At 45.6% G+C, this 20633-nt stretch overlaps 1 protein-coding gene across 1 annotated transcript in view; it reads left to right on the top strand.

Annotated features, from left to right (window-relative positions):
* Positions 1-20633, top strand: part of COBL (cordon-bleu WH2 repeat protein) — a 182736-nt gene that overhangs the window by 44370 nt on the left and 117733 nt on the right. Inside the window, exons 3-6 of the mRNA XM_015405499.1 lie at positions 3544-3754; positions 4737-4965; positions 17901-17945; positions 19892-19980. Coding sequence (XP_015260985.1) covers positions 3544-3754; positions 4737-4965; positions 17901-17945; positions 19892-19980 — 574 coding nt within the window. The remainder of the gene's footprint in view (positions 1-3543; positions 3755-4736; positions 4966-17900; positions 17946-19891; positions 19981-20633) is intronic.

Raw genomic sequence — 20633 nt, 5'->3', positions numbered from 1 at the left:
CGAAAACTCTTCTGATTTAATTTCGAAGCCCAGTTGTAAAACCTGTCGTTCTCTGGCAACGAGCAGACCTGGTTCATCGTCATGGTTTCTGTGCAGTCCCACATGGGACTGTGCAGGCCAGCCACGGGGAAGCGCTGGTAAGCCTTTAAAAGAATTTTCTGGAGCTCAAAAGCACTCCCCTCTAAAGAGGGGAGTTAAACTTCCAGTCCTTGTTGCATCAGAAGGAGAACTGAGGGGCGAGCGCTTCCCCTCCTGGCCAAATGGGAAAATGGGAAGGAAAAATTCTCAGGGGGGGGGGGGAACGCTCTTGGGCTCCAGGAAATTTCTTTTAAAATCTTGCTAGCTCTTCTCCATGGCTGGCCTGCACCTGCCCAGTCCCATGTAGGCCTGCACAGAAGACCACTTGATGAACAGAAGTTACAGGAAAGAGCAACCCTGTTTGCTGTTTAGTCTGACTCTTGGGAGAGGGCAGTCTGATGTGGCTGGAATCCCCTGTGTGTGTGAGGATCCAACCTAGTGGCTAATCAGTAAAAACCTATTTATGCGTGGAAGTATTAAAGAAAATTGAAACCGCTCTCTAAATTAATGTGCCTCAGGCAGGTTTCTCTTTTGTCTGTCTGTCAAGTCCTGTGCTGCTGATACGTTCATAGAAACCAATTTGTAAATAGACAAATCTTCTTTGTGGTTACTATACAGTTCCTGCCTCAGTGACCGCCGTATTCTACTTGTGCGCCACAAAACGTACCTCACAGCAGCGTACTCAAAGCCTGTATACTTGCTACCTTTTGGACACCTGGGTGGGGTTTGGAAAGGGGAGGGACTTCAACGGTGTATAATGACATAGAGTCCACCCTCCAGAACGGCCATTTTCTCCAGGTGATCTGTGTCAGACTCCTGTACAAAGTTACTCTCAACAACACCCACTGGCAGTGATTTGTTTATTGATGAATAAAGATGTTCCAGGCTCAGATCAGTACCGTGTCAGAACTGGGATTCTGCCTCCAAAATCAGTAGTTATAGATCGTTCAAATAAGCCCCCCGTCCCGTCCAATCACACCCCACAATCCTCCCGCCTAGCTTTCGCGTGCTCTGCACCCCCCACCTGTAAATATACCGTTACTTATGACAGTGAAGCAAGCACAGACGGTTTTCAAGGTCGTCCCACAATCCTCCCGCCTAGCTTTCGCGTGCTCTGTACCCTTACTTTACTTATGACAGTGAAGCAAGCACAGACTGTGTTTTAAGGTCATCCCAGCATTAGGGAGGTATCTGAAGGAAAGCTACATAGCTGCTCCTACAAAGCTATTCTCACACTCACTCATGCCCCAACCTCAGGAATCTCCCACACGACATGACAAATGAGATTCCCAGTTTGACAATCAGTTGTAATTTCAGGAGATCTCTAACCACCACCTGGAGGATGGCAACCCTAGGTCATAGCAGGGCAGTCTTTCCAGAATGTCTGATATAAACAAGAAGAAGAATTTAATACACTTAATTCAAACACTTCAGAGCACCAACAAAATTAGCTGTTCATTGAGCTCTTAGAGATTTCATTCTAAAGCTTTGAGAGTTATCTGAACTCCTTACTATAAAAATGGCAATTCCTGTTTCACATGAGGAAAAAGTGCTTTAAAAGTAGGCTTCATTCATTCCTGCAGAACATTGTCTTTCAGGCCCTAAGTTGTCTTTCAGGCCCTGAGAACATTGTCTTTCAGGCCCTGAGAGCCAGTTTGGTGTAGTGGTTAAGTGCACAGACTCTAATCTGGGAGAACCGGGTTTGATTCCCCACTCTTCCACTTGCAGCTGCTGGATGACCCTGGGCAAGCCACAGTTCTCTCAGAGTTGTTCTGGAAAGAGCAACTCTCTTAGCCCCACCTACCTCACAGGGTGTCTATTGTGGGGAGGGGAAGGGAAAGGGGTTTGTAAGTCACTCTGAGACACTGAGTGAAGGGCAGGGTATAAATCCAATCCTCCTCCTTCTCCTCCTCCTTCTCCTCAATTACAAAGAGTTATTACTGTTGTATTTTTGTCTCGATGTCTTCTGGAGACTGTGATCATAAAAAGAGTATATGTGCTTGTCTTACGAAAGATGAAAGATTGGCATAGTGTTGATTGATTTTCTGTATTTGTTTCTAAGCTTCAACAAATTGGTATTCTAGTTGATTCTCTTCTTTTATTTGATGAAATTTATATTTCACGAATAATTCAGGAAAGACTCCTAGACCATGAGTTTCAAAAACTATTTCCTTCCCAACCTTTTACCTGCTCAGCTGCTCACTTAGGTATCAATAAAAGACACGGGCTGATGCCCTGTTACTTCACTAATTTAAGACTCCCCATTCCAGCACAGGGTCTTTATGGTGGCCCATTTAAATGCTTTCCCTTCCAAGGTTTTGTCAGGCAGATTTAATCAAACTCCTTTCCAGAACAGGCTTTGTCCTTGTGAGCTGAGAACGCCAAATTCTTTACCCCCATATTATTTTAGAAAGTCATCTCTTTACTTCTCAACGTAGACAGTTTTTATTAAACCATCTTCGACAAAATGATCTTTCCAATAAACAAGTATTGATTCAGCTCTTAGAAGATGTTAATCCCGATACCACCTTTTGTGTTGTCAGACTATTGGTCGAGATTTTTAAGATTAAGCTTAACCTAAAATAATTGCTTAAAGATAAAGGTTCCCTTGCTCGAAAGCCAGTCGAATCCGACTCTAGGGTTGCGGTGCTCATCTCTGTTTCAAAACCGAAGAGCCAGCACTGTCCGAAGACATTTCCGTGGTCATGTGGCCAGCATGACTAAACACCAAGGCACACGGAATGCTGTTACCTTCCCACTGGAGCGGTACCTATTTATCTACTTGCAATTTCTTGCTTTCGAACTGCTGGGTTGGCAGGAGCTGGGACAGGAACTCACTCCGTCATGCGGCACACTCGGATCTCGAACTGCTGAACTACCGACCCTCCACAGCCTGCAGTTCAGCGTCTTAACCACTTGAGCCACCGCAGCTCCAGATAATTGCTTATCGTTCCTTTATTCCCTCCTAATTATTTCCCTATTTCTATTAATCCATTAATTATAATATTTTATTCTTCCAGCAGGATACTTGATTCATTCTGGTAGTCAATGTGTAATCAACTTTTAAATTTCTAACTGTTTTATTATATCGATATTTTACTGGATCGATATTTACTTTTGATGTAGCTATATATTTTGCTATGCCATTAAAAGATATTTGATTGATTGATTGTATTTGTCTTTCTTGCCGGTTAGTATCTGTTCGGACATGGAGCAGATTCCCATGCCCAGTCAGTGGCTGTTTTGAGGAACATGTTTTTTTTAACTATTCCACAACACTTAAAAAACCATGGCAACTTTGTTGTTCTTTACTCATGTATGCATGCATACATTCATTCTCATTTATGGTCTGTCTGTCTATCTGTCTGTCTGTCTCTCTCTCTCTCTGGTATCCCCCTGTTTCAACCTTTTCCGTTAAAATCCTACTATATTTCTGAATAACCCTCATTGTCTTCTTCCTTCCAGTAAAGCTGTGATGGACCTGTTAGTTGACTTGTGCAGCCAGTACCACTTAAATCCAGCCCACCACACTCTTGAGCTTCAGTCCTGGGGGACCCAACAACCTTTGCAGTACAAGCCAAATACACTGATAGGGGCACTGGATGTACAGAAGATACTCCTCAAGGAAAAGACTCCTGAAGGAAAGACAAAGAGGCCTCCACCCAGGATTCCCGAGGTCAGAACTGTGAGATTTTATTTTACGTAAAGATCAACGGATGGTGGCAATGATTCTTTCTTTGTATATGCCATAGTGAATTTAGTACGAGGACGCTGGGGGTTGGATCCTAAAACAGTTTTCATCTGCTTTTTACCCTGCCATTCCTCCAAGAAGCTCAGAGTGGGGTGTGTGTGTCAAGTGCCATAACCCTAACCCTAACCCTAACCCGTAGGGTTTTCAAGGCAAGGGAGGAGCAGAGATGGTTTGTCATTGCCTGCCTCTACATAGCAGCCCTGGACTTTGTTGGTGGTTTCCCATTCAAGTACTAACCAGGGCAGACCCTGCTTAGCTTCACGTAGCTTATATTTGTGTCAGAGCTCTAAGACCTTTATAGTTACGTTATATTGCAAATACAAAATTCTGGAAGGAAGAAGGTACATGGGAAAAGTTGAAATATAATGAGAAATTTTGCCATCTGGTGGAGGTTTAGATTTATCCTTGTTCTGCAGCAACAGCCGTGAATGGTGATTAGTGTGCTGTAGAGTCTGCTACAGTGGGAAAACTTTACATTGTTCACATTTACAGGCCTAGCAGTTGGTTTATGAAGTAGGTTACAAGGAGACAAAGGTCCATAATGACACAAACGGTTTCTGCAGATTTGGCACTCTTTGTTCCTTGATCTCTCTAAATATGGTAAAATGGTTATTCCTCTCCATCTTTTAAAATTTATTTTCTTTACTTTAGTCACAAGTGTTTCATAAGCGATTTTGGTGTCTTAATTTATAAAAATGTTCTGAAGAACCATATTCTGTCTTCATACTAGCTTAATCGTATCCTTCTGGACTAATGAACGGGTTCGATCTTTGATCTTTTTTCAGCTGTCTTCCACAAAACGACCCATCAGTCGTACCAACTGCACAGTGAAAGCAAAGGCTATTGTTTTGAAGTCACTGAGGTTCTGTAGCTCACAGAGGCCTTTCCCCCCATTTCACTTTTACAGAAAACCGTGAGGCTCGTAGTAAATTACCTCAAGACACAAAAGGCAGTGGTTCGAGTGAATCCTGAGGTGCCCCTTGAGAGTATAATCCCGGCCATTTGCGAAAAATGTGAGGTCAATCAGGAACACCTCATCCTCTTGAGAGATACCATCACCGGGGAGGAGCTGGAACTCACAAAGTCATTGAACGAACTAGGGATAAAGGAGCTCTATGCGTGGGACAGAAAAAGAGGTAAGTGAAGACACATACTAATCTACTGTGAAGAAGCCCACATATTTACAGATGGTGCTTATCCTACCTATGCACGTCAGTGAGGGCAGCATAGGAAATCTTGCCTTTTCTTAAAATGTGCTGCAGCACGGATCCTCAACACGGTGTCCGTGGGCTCTGTGGTACCCGCCAGCACCTTTCCTGGTGCCCACTGAGCAATTTTTGGAAAATAGAAGAAGGAGAGATTGGATTTATACCTCACCCTTCACTTGGAGTCTCAGAGCGGCTTACAAACTCCTTTCCCTTCCCCTCCCCACAACAGACACCCTGTGAGGTGGGTGGGTCGGACAAATCACCTTGGGAAGATCCAAAGTTCTGGTGCCACAATGGAGAAGGTCCTTTCTCAGTTTGCCACCTGTCTAACCTCAGATGGCACAGGTGATCAAAGTAGGGCCTTTGAAGATGACCGGAGTGAGTGAGTAGATTCGCATGGGAGAAGGCAGTTGTGGTTATTAGTCCACTAAACTTCCACTTATCAATGTTTCCACCATTCACTGGGCACTATTGTGAGTGGTGTTGTAGGAGGAAAGAGAAATACCTGTCCACCTTCCAAATTGGACTGACATGTGTTTGAGTGTGGCCCTTTACACCCATTAATGAACTTTCAGAGCACCAGCACTTTATTGTAACTTTATTGTAATTTTGTATTGTTTTATCCTGCTTTTAACTGTTTTATCCTGCTTTTAACTGTTTTATCATGGCTTTGTGCCCTTATTGTTAGCCGCCCTGAGCTCGTTGGGGAGGGCGGGATATAAATTTGAATAATAAATGAATAATAAATAATAATTAATTTGATGTTAATATGGGGAGGAATGGTAGCCATGTTGGGGTGACTGCAGTATTCTTGGTTGGAAAGTTGCAGTAGCATACAGTACTACAACGAGGATCTTACCAAGGTGATTTGTCTGACCCCCTCAATTGGTGTCTTCAACAGCTGGTGAAAACGTTTTTGTTTCATCTGGCAAACCCCCAATAACGGTCACTGGCCCTCCCTCTAGTGTTGTTCATTAATGTGTTTTTAATAGAAGTATTATATTTGTATTTTAATTGTTAAAATGTTTAATTTTTAATATTTGCTGCCTTGTGGACCCTGACTGGGTAGAAAAGTGGCATAAAATGTTCTAAAGAAATTAAAAAAAATAAATAAGCTGTAAAGTTCTGTCCTGGCAAATGTGAGGATCATCTGTAGATGCAGGCTAGGTACATTCTGAGGCATGTGGCAAAACACAGTGGTGTGAATGAGGCCTCTATACATACCCAGAGCATTACAGTGGCATACCTGTAGCACAACCTTTTTGAGCCTATGGGCACCTTTGGAATTCTGATACAGGGTGGCAGGCACAACCACAAAATGGCCACCATGAGAGTTGGAGCTAACCACAAAATGGCCATCTCAGGAGGTAGAGCCAGACACAGAGGAAGGCCAAATGCAGGGAATGAGTGCAGTTACTTTTGAAAATACACTGGGAAAGAGGAGTGTGAGAAATAACAAAACCAACACTGTTTTGGCTTCTGCCATCAAAACCATGTTATTTTAATCTGTACAGCCAATCTGATCTCCAGTGGCCAATCAGAAGCCAGTATGGTGCGGTGGTTAAGTGCGCGGACTCTAATCTGGGAGAACCAGGTTTGATTCCCCACTCCTCCACTTGTAGCTGCTGGATGACCTTGAGTCTGCCACAAATTCTCTCAGAGCTGTTCTCTCAAGGACAGTTATGGAAAGAGCTCTCTCAGCCCCACCTACCTCACAGAGTGTCTGTTGTGGGGAGGGGAAGGGAAAGGGGTTTGTAAGCCACTCTGAGACTCCAAATGAAGGGTGGGGTATAAATCCAATCTCTTCTTCTTCTCCTTCACCTGCTGGAGAAAGCCAGGCATCAAGCATGCTGTACAAGAGAGGGCTGTGTGTTCTAAATAACCAGAGGAAGGAATAAGTGGGGAAAGCCACAAGTGGCTCATCTCTTTTTTAAAAATCCATGTGGCTAAGGCTGCGATCACACGCACAATTAGACCTGACATAGGTGCAAATGCCGGGCGGATTTAAAGGGTGCAATCAGACAACAACATCTGGGAAGCGCCCTGCAGCCATCAGCAACCCGTTCTGCTCCACTGCAGAAGTGAAGTTAAAAGACTCCAGGGAAAACCTGGTAGTAAACGGGTTGTGACAGGCCACAGATGGAATTTCCCTTGTCTGATCACTCCAGCGCGCTCTCATGGCATTAGGATGGTCTGATCAGGCCATCTCAACTCCCTGCTGTTGTTTCCCCCCCCCCTTTGCTATACGCGCATCATCGCAAACACCATAGGGAGCCCTCAGTGTGGAGGTGTGATTCATCGATTCCTCGTTTAAGCGCATGAGGAAAAAACAGCACCAAAAAAAGAGACTCACCCACAGTTCTGTCTGATCACACACTGACGGACTGTGCCCGCAGCTTCAAAGGGAGGTGTGATCGTACAACTGTGGGTCAAATTCCTCCGGAAGAAATAGCCTCGCTCCCCCCCACGGTTTTATTCTGGCACGGGTGACCGCAACCTAAGTAAAGCTAATTTAGTGATCAATGATTGTATGAAGGATATGGATTTTCAAGAAACATTGGCTAAAGCTCATAGTGTGTGTTCTCCCCTACTACTCAATTTCTCTAATGACCCCCACATCCATATGTGTGTTATCGATCAATACTAGCTGTAGCAGGATATCACCATTCATGTAATCTGGCTAGATTCAACGTACTACTATCTGCACTCTTGACAGGAAGATAAAAACATTCCATCTAATCATAGATTTTGTCCTGGCTCTGCTGATCTGATTGATTCATTGGTTCACATGTTTTTCCATTGGAGGTTTTATGTACAGGCGTGTTTGGATGTATTGGAACCTGTGTTGGTTGACCACCCCCCACCCCCCCGTTCTTTGAGCAGAAGACTCTCAAAACCTTGCTAGTGGGGGGTTGACCAAAGAACTACCGTTACCTGTGGCTAAGTTTCTATTCCCTGCAAAATAATAGGCTGAGTTAACATCCTGTTTATAATCTGCTCATCTTTTAAAACTGTTAGATATATTAAGATGAATGATATATGCTGAGATTTACGTAGGTAATTAATTTTATAATAGTGTGATTTCCGCTTCTGAATGACCTGTGGGCCGGGCTGTAATGAAGACTGTCTGACTGGTCTCTTGCTGCAACAGTGGGCTTTGACGTTACAATGGGTATCCCTCGGTTTGCAACCTGAGTTGGAAGGGAAGCCATGCCGAAGCACACATGGGGGACGTGTAAAATACTGGACAAAGCAGCTCAGAGAGTGGATGAGTGAATCCAAAAGGTCACCTTCACAACACCAAAGAGGCATGCGGCAGCTCCGCACCCCCAGTTCTGTGTACAAACTTTGCTGTACTTAGTTCTTGTTGTTGTTCAGTCGCATAGTCGAGTCTGACTTTTCGCGACCCCACGGACCACATCACGCCAGACCCCTCCTGTCTTCCATCGTGCTCCGGAGTTTGCTTAATTTCATCGCCTCGATAACACTGTCTCACCATCTCATCCTTTGCCCTCCTCTTCTTCTGCTCCCTTCTCATTTGGTGGCCAAAGTATTTGAGCTTCAGCTTCAGTCTCTGGCCTTCCAGGGAACAGTCAGGGTTGATTTATTTGAGGATTGACTGATTTGATCTTCTTGCAGTCCAAGGGACTCTCAAGAGTCTCCTCCAGCACCATAGTTCAAAAGCATCTATTCTTTGGCGCTTGGCCTTCCTTAATAGTCTCGCAGTCATACAGTACTGGGAATACCATTGCTTTGACCATACAGACTTTTGTTGGCAGGGTGATGTCTCTATTTTTTATTATGCTGTCTAGGTTTGCTATCACTCTCCTCCCAAGGAGCAGGTATCTTTTAATTTCATGGCAGCAGTCACCATCTGCAGTGATCTTAGATCCCAGGAATGTGAAGTCTGTCAGTGCTTCCACGACTTCTCCTTCTATTTGCCAAAGAGTGATGGGACTGGATGCCATGATCTTTGTTCTTTATCTGCACCTAATTTGGCTCCACAAGGCGGCTTAAATTAAGACAGGGGCGATTGTTCTTGCATGTTGTTTTTAACAGCAGCTGCAACATCAGCATGTTCAGCTGCCACCTGACTGCAAACCGCCTGCCTTGTTTGCAGGCTTTGTGCCAGCTAACAGCTGTCAGGCAGGTGATTGGCCCCGTGGGCGCACACAAGGCAGGGCTGCCACACCTCCAAATGCTGCTGCTGTCAACAGACACCTAAGCAGTCCTGGAGTGGAGCCGAGGAAGGAGCTGCTTTTCTTGCCTTTGTAGCAGGAGCCTCAGAATACCGGATAGGCCACCACAGTCATGAAGTAACTCATAGCACTGAGGACAGCCAGCAGGCATTAAGTGTTCTGCTTCTAAGGGAAACTGCTGATGTGAGTTCCCCCCTCCCATTCTCTTTTTTAAAAAGCACTTAGAAAAACGTGATTGTCCAACCCGAAGAGGAGTTGAGAAGGTATCTTTTTTCATTCTAAAAAGTTTTTCTGTCTCCTTTCTCTTAAACCGTTGTGGCACTCTCTTGATCTTAAGTCCCACCACAGAAGCAGCTGGTTTCAGATGCCATGAATAGCTCCTTTTAAATGGATGTTTAAAAAATGGGGTTTGGCCAGATGTCACGACTGGCATCGCTAAAAGTTAGACTCTGTTGGTTCTCTTCACAGTCTTGTTGCAGCGGTGCTGCTATTCTACTTCTTGTCTCACCTTTGCAAAAAGAGCTGGACAGACGTATGTTTTATTTATGTAGTTATTTATTTATGTTCTGTCTCTTCTTTCAAATCCCTCTGCTAAGTGATATTTCTTTTCTTTTTTAAAGCAGCATTTTTAAAATACGGGCAAGGCTTTTTTCCCCTTCCTGGGATTCTCCTGGTTTTGAGGTGCTCATCTCCTGCGTCACATGCTGTTTATCAGGCGCCCACTTTGTCACCAAGTCATTCATTTCTAGTATTGCATTGAAAGGGAGGACATTAGCACAACATTTGTAGGCTTTCTTCATTCCCCAGATCAGCTGTATATCTGTCCTGTTAGCAGAATAAGGAGTCTGAATCTGTTAGCAGAATATGATGTCTGAATCTCCTGTTAGCAGAATAAGTAGTCAGATCTCTCTCTTGAAATTAAAAATAAAGTACGTGAATATTTTAAAAAGTATGCAATTAACTGGAAGCGATTAATCAGATGCAGGTTATTATCCCTTTTCTTGAGTAATTGGACGGAGCCTTTGGTGTTCACAGACATCAGCTGGCAGATGCTACTGAATCATGAGGGCGTTAGCAGCCAACTATGAAAAATAAAATGCTGCCATAATCAGCTGCATTAGGCAGTGAACAGAATTAAATGTATCATGTTGCACAATATTAGCCTGTGTTCCTTTTTTTTTAAATCTGGGGACAGACATATGTTCTGTACTTTTGCACATCTGTCTGTTACTTACATAGAAAAAACAAAGTGTAATATTTTCTGTGACAGCCATTAAATCACTTTGGGTGTGGCTTACAACCTGCCACATTAGTGCAACAATGTCATCAGAAGTGGTTTAGGGTTAGGCTGCAAGTGAAATTTGTTTGCACTAAAATTACTTTCAAAGAGTTGGCAGGATTTAAACTTAGCCAGCCCAGGATTGCATCGTAAGTGCATTATCTTCATACAATTTACCTTCTAGAGGCATGAACCCTTTCTCTGTCTCTGTGCCCTTTCTTCTAGAATTGTCTTTTACATTTGAGGACAAAGGGCTTGGCTTTCTTTCCTTTGTGGGTTCATTTAGCTGTGATGTCAATTTTTCACCAGCACATAATAGGATGCTGCCACTTCATATAAAAAGACTCCGTAGTCTGTACTCTACATCCAAGTCACTGGTTCCAGCCTGGAACTTCTGATCATTGCTCTCACAAATCGGCTGCCCACCCCGGATTGGGCCCTTGTGGCACTTTTAAATGGCCACATTCCTCTCAAAAGTGGCATCGGTAGCCACAAGTCAGAGCAGTAGCCACTGTAAATCTAATTTGGGTCTTTGGTGGAAGCCTAGGATTGTAGGTAGCTATCAGCTCAGTGTCACAAACCAGCAAATTATGCAAGCTTTACAGCAGCAATCCATTTACACTATGGCTGGACATAACTTTCCTACTGATAGTATTACCAGACTTCCCATTTGGCCTGTGATATTATTCTTCTGGCCTGAATAGCTTAGGCTAGCCCAGTCTCATCAGATCTCAGGAGCTAAGCCTGGTCAGCTCTAGTTAGTTCTTGGATGGGAGGCAACCAGGGAAGTCCAGGATGGCTACGCAGAGGCAAGCAATGGCGAATCACCTTTGTTCGTCTCTTGCCTTGAAAATCCTGTGGGGTTGGTATAAGTCAGCTGCAGCTTGATGCCACTTTCTACCACCACCACCACCATTCTTCTGGATTCTTCCTGGCCCTGCAAAATAATGAAGAATGCTTCTCCGTTGTCAAACTTGGGTCTTGTTTGCCATGGAGTCCTTAATCTTCTTTGGTTCTGTATGCCTGTTGTTTCCTGTCAGCCCGGTGGGGAGGTGGAGGTCTGTGAGTGTGTGGGTGTGGGGACTGCTTTGCTAAGAATCCCTTGGCCTTGTAACGGTGTTAAGCGGGGCCTCCCTGCTCAGGGAAGAATATGTGCTTGACCTTGGGCACCAGACACTGCTAGACACTGAGCTTGCAGGTGCTGGGGAGGGCTAACGGTGGACAGTAGATTTTGGTGGGCTGGAAGTGTTGGTGTGATTGGACTGAACCCCACTACTACAGTCTTCATTTCCACACCCTCTTCTTCAGCTCTTTTGGAAGAGGTGTCTATCCTGCGCAAGGGAGCCATCGAACCGGTGCCACTTCACCAATACGGCATGGGATTCTATTCCCATTATTTCACTGTTCCAAAGTGGGATGGAGGGGTTCGACCAATCTTAGATCTAAGGGCACTCAACTGCTTTGTGCGCTACCACCGTTTTCGCATGGTGTCCCTGCAGCAGATCCTACCACTTCTCCGGAAGAACGTCTGGATGGCCACTCTGGATCTCCAAGACACGTACTTCCACCTCAACATCCACCCATCCCACCGCCAATACCTACGCTTTGCAATTGGCCAACACCACTACCAATACACAGCTCTACCATTCGGTCTTTCAAGTGCACCGAGAGTGTTCACAAAGACCATGATAGTGGTCACGGCCTTCCTTCGTCTCAGGGGTATCTCCATTTACCCATACATCGACGATTGGCTACTAGTTGCGACTTCCCAAGACGCCCTACTCTCCGACATCAAAGAGACACTGGCCTTCCTGGAAAACCTGGCGCTACAGGTAAATCTCGAGAAGCCTCAACTTCAACCGGTCCAGAAAATACACTACATCGGCGCACTACTGGATTTGATACGTTGCAGAGCCTACTTACCACAGAGCAGGGCCGCGGACATTGTCAATCTAGCCACCATGATGCGTACTCGACCCTCGGTGACGGCTTTCCAAGTACAGAGACTCCTCGGCCTAATGGCCGCTACTGCATCCGTCCTGGTCTTCGCCAAGTTGAGAATGCGTCACTTACAACTTTGGTTTATACGCAATTTCAATCCAGAGCGAGACACACGCTATCCCCACCTATCCCCACCTGCCAAAGTACGGGACTCTAATTTGGTGGACCGCTCCCCCCAACCTTTTCCGGGGAGCACCCTTCCACCCTCCATCACCGGTGATCACCCTGACGACAGATGCATCTCTCTCAGATTGGGGTGCCCATTTGATAGGACTCTGTCAGCAGCAGATGAGACACACAGAAGCGGAACCGTCTCATCAATTTTGTGGAGCTCCTTGCAATACAGTTCGCTATCACCAGTTTCCTGCCTCTGATCAAAGGGAGGTGTGTCATGATCCTTACGGACAATACTACTGCCCTCAGCTACATAAACAGACAGGGGGGCACTGTCTCTCAATGCCTCTGTGAGCTGGCCATTTGGTTGTGGGACTTCAGCATCGCCCACAACATCTTCCTAATCGCCACGCACATACCGGGGCACATGAATGTGCAGGCAGACCAACTGAGTCGGGGAGGACTTCGTCTGCACAAATGGGAAATAAATCCTACCTACCTATTCCCACTCTTCCGCAAGTGGGGGTTCCCCCAAATAGATGTTTTTGCCACCAGGGCAAACAAAAAGTGTCCTCTGTTCTGCAGCCAAGGAGGCAGGGATCCGCAGTCTTTGGAGGACTGTCTTCTCTACCCATGGTCCAGAGATTTTCTCTTCCTTTCCCCCCGCTGCCTCTGCTTCCGAGGGTGGTGTGCAAAATAATCAGCGACAGAGCGGATTGCATCCTCATATCCCCATGGTGGCTGAGGCAGCCATGGTTCTCAACCATACTGGATCTGTCAGCAGAGATCTAACCACCGATTTCCGCCAGTTCAGGATCTCCTGCTCCTATCCAAGTCTCCTCTCCCCTACGACGTTCCATGACTGAAGTTGACAGCCTGGAGAGTAGTATCAACACTTTTTCCTCCTGTATAGTGAATTTGCTACTGAACTCCAGAAAGGCCACTACATGCAAATCTTACCACTATAAATGGCTAAAGTTTTGTTCCTTTTTGGGTGCTGATGTTCCTAGGGCTGCTTTCGCTGGCCTTGAAAAGGTGTTTGATTTCCTTCTCTCTCTCGCTGAGTCTGGACTGTCACATTCCTCGTTGAAAGTTTATTTGGCTGCACTTTCAGCCTACCACGTTCAAGTTGAGGGATGCACACTTTTTTTGCATCCTCTTTCTAAATGTTTTTTAAAGGGACTGTTACACCTTTATCCTCCTATCAAATGTCCTGTGGACCCCTGGGACCTTCCCCTAGTTTTTCGCCAACTCACCAGAAAACCTTTTGAGCTGCTCGCTACGTGTGAGTTGAAATTGCTGTCGTGGAAAACAGCTTTTCTGGTGGCTGTCACTTCGGCAAGGCGAGTGGAGGAAATACTGGCGTTCAGTCATGATTGTCCTTACCTGTCATGTTTGCCGGATGGTGTCCGTCTTGTTCCTGACATCTCGTTCTAGCCAAAGGTAGTTTCAGAATTTCACCTCCAGGCAGAGGTCTTCCTTCCGGATTTCTTCCCCTCCCCGACATCCCCGGAGGAGAGGCTGTTATACACGTTGGATACAAAGCGTGCACTTCTGTTCTACCCACAGAGAACTCGTTTGACGAGACGTGACTGTCAACTGTTCGTTTCCTATGCTCCAGCCAAGCTGGGAACTCGTATCACGGCTCAGCGTTTGTCAAGGTGGATTGTAGGTCTCATCCGCCTCTGCTATCTTATTGCCAAGCAGCCATTACCTGGCCCTATCAGGGCTCATTCTACTCGAGCTGTTGCAGCCTCAACTGCTTTCCTTCAGGGAGTTCCCCTAATGGACATTTGCAGGGCCGCTACCTGGGCTACCCCTAATACGTTCATAAGGCACTACGCCCTTGATGTCCGCAAGAACTCTTGTACCAACATGGGACGTCACATCCTATCTTGGGCTTCGCAGTAATGACCTGCCAGCACCCTCCTCCAGGCAGGCCACTGCTTGCTATTCTCCCATGGGTGTGAAGCACAGAGACCACATAGAAGATAAACAGGTTGCTTACGTGTAATGGTTATGTTCAAGTGGTCATCTGTGCATTTACACCTCCCACCCTCCTTCCCCGCTGCTGTCAGCTTCTGTGTTTTTATTGATGTTGATTTGCGGCGGTCTGAAGGAACAGTCGGGATGTCTGCGCCCACCCCTCTTGGGCATGCGTGGTTGGGGGTTCCTGTGCATGCCTGAGGTCTGGGCGCGAAAATCCGTTAGAGCTTGCTACAATGACAATTGATCCAGCGCAGGCGCATTGAATCCCATGGGTGTGAATGCACAGATGACCACTCGAAGATCACCAGTTTACAGGTAAGCAACCTGTTTTTCTCCAGCAGAGAGTTCCACCAGGTAGGGGCCAGGGCCGAAAAAACCCTGGCCCTGGTTGAGGACAGCCAGATCTCTCTTGCGCTGGGGACCACCAGGATGTTCTTACTTCCCGAGCGTAACACTCTTCTAGGGGCATACTGAGAGAGGCGGTCCCGAAGGTAATATCCACTTATTCTGTAGCATGCCGTTTTCAACCAGCAGGTTATCTTGGGTCCCTTGATATCTCAAGTACCATAGAGTCTTCACCCTGGCATGCTTTAATGCTCTACCTTCAGCCTTCTGGAAGGCAGATAACCATTGTGTGCCGCTCCCTCAATGGCTTTGTCCATGTCATTCGGGGAAAGTAGAAAGTAGAGTCCATTGAACATGTTCTGCTGCATTGCCCATTCTATAATGACATTCGACAACAGTGTATTGCTTCAATTCTGTCATCTATACCAGGAAGAGCTGAACAACTTTATGTCTCTCTCCTCCTTGCAGACTCCTCTCAGGAGATAACCCACAAAGCTGCCAGATTTTGCCTACGGGTGTGTGGGATATACAAGCAGTTGATTGCATCCTAGTAACTTTGCCTGTCTGTTGGAGGAGAGTCTGTTGGAGGAGGGTTTTACTTTTCCAGGGGGCCCTTGTTAAATCTGTGTTCATTGTTTTATGTTCGACGCATTGCGTGCATTTTACTATATGCTGATTTTTTGGAGCTGATCTTGTACCGAAATAAAGTTTCAAAGTTTGAGTTTAGACAACCACTTAAAGAACTTCAGTCTGATATTTTGTACATCAGTTTCTTTTTCTTTGTCTCAACCTTTGGTTACCTTTCTCGTGGAAGGTTGTGTTTTTCTCCCCTTTTTTGGTTGCACTTATTGGTCTTTAAGGTGCCACTGGATTCCTATTTATTCATTTTTTTAGAATTCCTTTTGGATAGTGCATGTTCCTCCATTCAAGCAGTGGAATTAACATGAATTTTTACTTTTAAAAGTATTAAAAGAGTGAGCAGGCCTTTTCTATCAAGCTGCCAAAGCAGGAAGGAGTGCTGCTTCAGTTGCAGCGGTAAGAAGACGTTACTTTGCAGATATGTTTGTCTGGATATAGCAGTAATAGCTGTGATTTCTGGATTGAGAGCGAAGAATTGCCTATGCCCTTGGGATAAGAGTTCTCTACAGTTCAGGAGTCTGTGGCATTGTTTATGATACCCATTTGTGTGGGAATTCCAATAACTGAATGAAAGGTAAGGTACAGGGCTATATTTGGGCAGGAGCACACAGGAACGGAGTTCTGGCTCGCTTCCGAGTTGGCCACACCTACAGCCAAAACCTCTGTGCATGCATGGCTACAGAGGAAAGGCCTGGAGAGTGACCCCCTTGGCAACTCTGAGGTGGGTGGGCTGGGCCCCCCCTGGAAGGATTGGGGAGGCATTTAAATGCCTCCCCGTACCTTCCCCGACCTGTCCAAGGGCCGGCTTGCCCGGGCTTCCCGCAGCTACAGGGTGCCCGGGCAAGCCAAGGGAAGGCAGTTTAAACTACCTTCCCTTCCCTTCAAGGGCTGGCTTGCCCAGGCTCCCCGCAGCCACGGGGCACCCGGGCAAGCCAAGAGAAGGCATGGGGTGTGGCCTAATATGCTAATGAGTTTCTGCTGTTGCCTGTGGACTATTATGCTAATGAGTTCCTGCTGGGCTTTTTCTACAAAAAAAGCCCTGGTAAGGTATATATACAATTAAATTTCTTTCCAAAATAATGGAGATTCTGGAAGTAATTCTGTGACTCAGCCATGAATGTGCCGAATCAAGGCCTCTCAGTTCCCAGCGCTGTGTCTTCCCATGTAATCCTCTCTGCTTTGTGGGGATCCTCCTTTTCATCACCCTCTTGTTTGACATAACCGGCTTTTTCTTGTGCGAGCACCACAGAAGAAACCATGTCTTGTTGGGCTCTTTTGTAGCAGGAACACCTTTGCATATTAGCCTAATGTAGCCAATCCTCCAATAGTTTACAGTAGCCCCTGTAAGAAGAGCTCTGTAAGCTCTTGGAGGATTGGCTACATTAGGGGTGTGTCACCTAATATGCAAAGGAGTTCCTGCTACAAAAAGAGCCCTTAGCATAATTTACCATCAGCACACGTTAAGAATGAAAAACATCTTTTTCTGTTGACTGTCCACTGGCTTGCCATGTTCTTACTTATAAAAACAGGCATATTGATTTCACAGTCTTTATCTCATTGCTGTCTGTGCAACAATGGTCCTGTGAGCTAGGTGAAAATATTGAGTAGTTTATGCCAGGGCCCCCCAATTATGTTGAACTTGTGGGTAGTTTTGGAAGTTTGAGAGCAAGTAGTACAATAAAATGGCTGTCATTTGGGGGGGGGGAGATAGGACATTCTCAAAATGGCTGCCATGGGGGCAAGGCTCAGCCACAAAGATGGAGGCAGCTGTTTCCAAAGTGATGCAAGTAATCCCTCCTGGGCTGTTTTGAAACGCCTCCTACTTCAATAAAGTGGAGGAAATCCAGCATTAGTTCTTGCTTTGGACAAGAGATACTTTGAGAAAGATGCAAGTGGGCACCAGGATGCACCATTGGGCACCACGTTGGGGATTGCTGCCGCGCAACTTCCCTTGTTTAATATTTCAACTTTTGAGGCTGGTTTATACTTTAAGAAAGGAATTAGTAACTACTTGTATCGTCCAGTTTATGGCTTAACATTTCAGCCGTAGCTCATAGTATCTTATCTAAAACCACCATTCACTAGTTCATGGCAGAGGCAAAATTTCCTGATATATAGGTCAGGCACTAACACCCTTTCCTTGAGCTATAGAGATTGTGGGCCTCAGCATCTGTCTAAGAGGAGCAAATGGAAGGTCCCAACCCTCTATACGAAAATGCAAAAACCCCAGGTTTATGTACTGCATTTCTAATATTCTTTCTTCCTTTTTTGTCCTTTTCTTTTCCTCTCCTTTCCAGTTTTCCCATCAAAAGCTCAATCTGAACCTTCTCTGAACTGTAGAGGTACTGTATGATGAGGCTTAGAGAGAAACAATGTTCCCTTTAAACTTTTTGTGTGTGTGTGTGTGCGTGGCTTTGATGACTAATGCATTTAGGCTTGTGCCGTAAGCTGGTACTGCACCATAGTATTTCTTCACATTATAGATGACACTGAGCTTTCCCTCGGTGAGTGCATGTTAGCAGTCTATGAACTGAAATATGCATGGTAGCTAACCACATATTTCAGTGCATTGACACAATATAGGGTTCCCAAGTACTTACTGCGATTCGGTGGGGGAAACATGCTCCCTGGGCGGACCATTCCTCTCTGTAACGCACCATGCCGTCGCTAGGAAGGGACGCTGGGCAACGCTTTGGCAATGGGGCTGAAAACTCAATGGTACCATCGAGTTTCCAGCCCCATTGCCAGAGCGTCACCCGGCGTCACTTCCTGGCGACGGCATGGTGCGGCGCGTCTGTTGTCCCTGCGGGAATGATCCTGCGAAGACGTCTTTGACGTAAGGAATCATGGTAAGTACTTGGGAAGCCTGACACAATAACAAGAAAATAGGGAATGCTTTGTCCCTTGTTGGGTGTTGAGATGTATTTGGATTACTGCATCCTTCTTTTGTGCCACTGCTTATGCAGTAGACTCCATCACTAGGTATGCAGATGCATGCTTTGGATCAATGGCAGTCAACGTTTAACAAACGTGCAAGCTTGCTTTGGGGCCTAGCTCAAGCCTGGGAGGTGGCACCCAATGCTCCCTCTAAGCTGGAGCTTGTGAGAAAAAAATTCTACTTTGTGAGCTACTGACGTTAAAGTTGTGAGTGAGCAATTTGGCTACTGCATAAATTAGTTTGCTCTGGAGCCATCCTTCCTGAGCTAAGACAAAAATGTGTGAGCTGGAGGCTAAAAAACTGTGAGCTAACTCACACTAACTCAGCTTAGAGGGAACACTGGTGGCAAGATGAACCCCAGTGGCATGTTGGCGCCCTCAGCCAACTGTGGGCCCTCCAGTCGATTGTGGCACCTCCAGCACAAGCTTTGGCAGTGAATTGACCCTGCCCCCCCCTCGTGTCTTCCCCCTTGAAGACATAAGTCCCTTAAGTGGTTATTTCCTCTGCCTTCTCTTTGCTCCCAGATTCCCTCCTCACAGTGACTTTTTAAAGAACAGAAGAATATTGGACTACCATTGTACCTGTTTGCATGCCATGTGTAGTTTAGCCTACATGTGCAGCTCTGTACTAAACTAGCAAACTTTGGTTCTAGATGCTTTAGAGGAATTGCCAAAGTGCAATATAGTCTCTGGCCTCACTGTTAATTATATCAAATAGAAATACAGAAGATGCTTCCCATTCACAGGAAATCTATTCCTTGGATCACCCTAAATGACAAAATGCACGTATCTTGGGAGGCAGGGTTCTAACACCTCCCAGTAGCAATGCAACCAAATATCCTGGAAAATTCAACAACATAACAATTGCGACAACAGTGCAGTGGGACTTAAAGCTGGCTGGCTGCTGCATCACGTGATCAGACCACAAATAAGTAAAATTGCGGGTAATGAATTCACGGATTACAAATACTGTAATTGAGAGGACTATATTTCACACTTTATATACTCTAAAAATGAATTTGCTTTCTTCAATAACACCAGAATGCAGTGAAATGGGTTAATGGCTTTAAGCTTGAATGCTTTTGAATCAGCTTTTAAAAACTGGGCTAAAATAAAGGTTAGTATGTTTGGATTCAGATCATTAGCTTGGGAAACAAATTACACATGCCCTCCCTCCTTCTGTGAGCAATTCATACTGCAGTACCAGAAATTAGAATTCATTTGTGTGTATTCAGCCATACGTTGCCAGTTAGCGATTACCATCCTCAAAGTTAATGGTTGGTCGTCGTCCCCCATTAATTGATGCGCTGTGTGTGATAGGGGTACTGATGACGTATTATTTGTATTACAGAGACAAGAAATTCAATTAGCTGTGACCCAGTGGAAAAAGAAAAGAAAAGATTTCTGGGATTTTTCAGAACTAATAAAAGAAGCAGTAAGGTAAATGTGTGGTTTTTCCTTTAAAAAATTAAACTAACTGTTTTAGTTTGTGTTTGTCCCCAATGTAGGGTTGCCAAGTCGATCTTCTGCCGGAGCGTGGGGCTACCGGCCGGCGTCTGGTGTGCGCGTGGCATGCACGTCACCCAGAAGTGACGTGATGACGCCAGGCACGCTGAGGGCGGGACCACGGCCATACAAGGGAAAACCATAGAGTTTTCCCTCGGATGGCCGTAGCCCCGCCCCCAGCGTGCCTGGCGTGGTCGCGTCACTTCCAGGTGACACGCACATTGTGGAGGAGTTTCCCCCTGGGCCCCGATCCGACGCTCGGGGGCAGGGGGAAACAGGCCTGTGGGGCGGGGATTCCCCCCCCCCCGGGGGGGGGGACTTGGGAAGCCTACCCCAATGATTATATGAGTCTTTCTGTTTTTTTAAAAAGAACATTTAATATAAGTTTGTTGCAGCTGGATACATGAATTGCAGTCCAACTTTCCAGAGTCATAGTTATATTAGTCATAATAATTTATGGCCAGAAGACGTTTGTTGTTCTTCCCTTACGTTCTTTGACCACGATATTGTCACCATTACATAACAGTAGTTACATAGATGATTAGTAGATGATTTGAGGTGGAGGATAGATTAGTGTTGTCTCCTCT

The sequence above is a fragment of the Gekko japonicus genome, unplaced genomic scaffold (assembly GCF_001447785.1).
Source record: "Gekko japonicus isolate JY-2015 unplaced genomic scaffold, Gekko_japonicus_V1.1 scaffold1085, whole genome shotgun sequence".
NCBI lineage: Eukaryota > Metazoa > Chordata > Lepidosauria > Squamata > Gekkonidae > Gekko > Gekko japonicus.
Note: the sequence above shows the minus strand (reverse complement) of the source record. Positions and strands in the feature narration are given on the sequence as shown.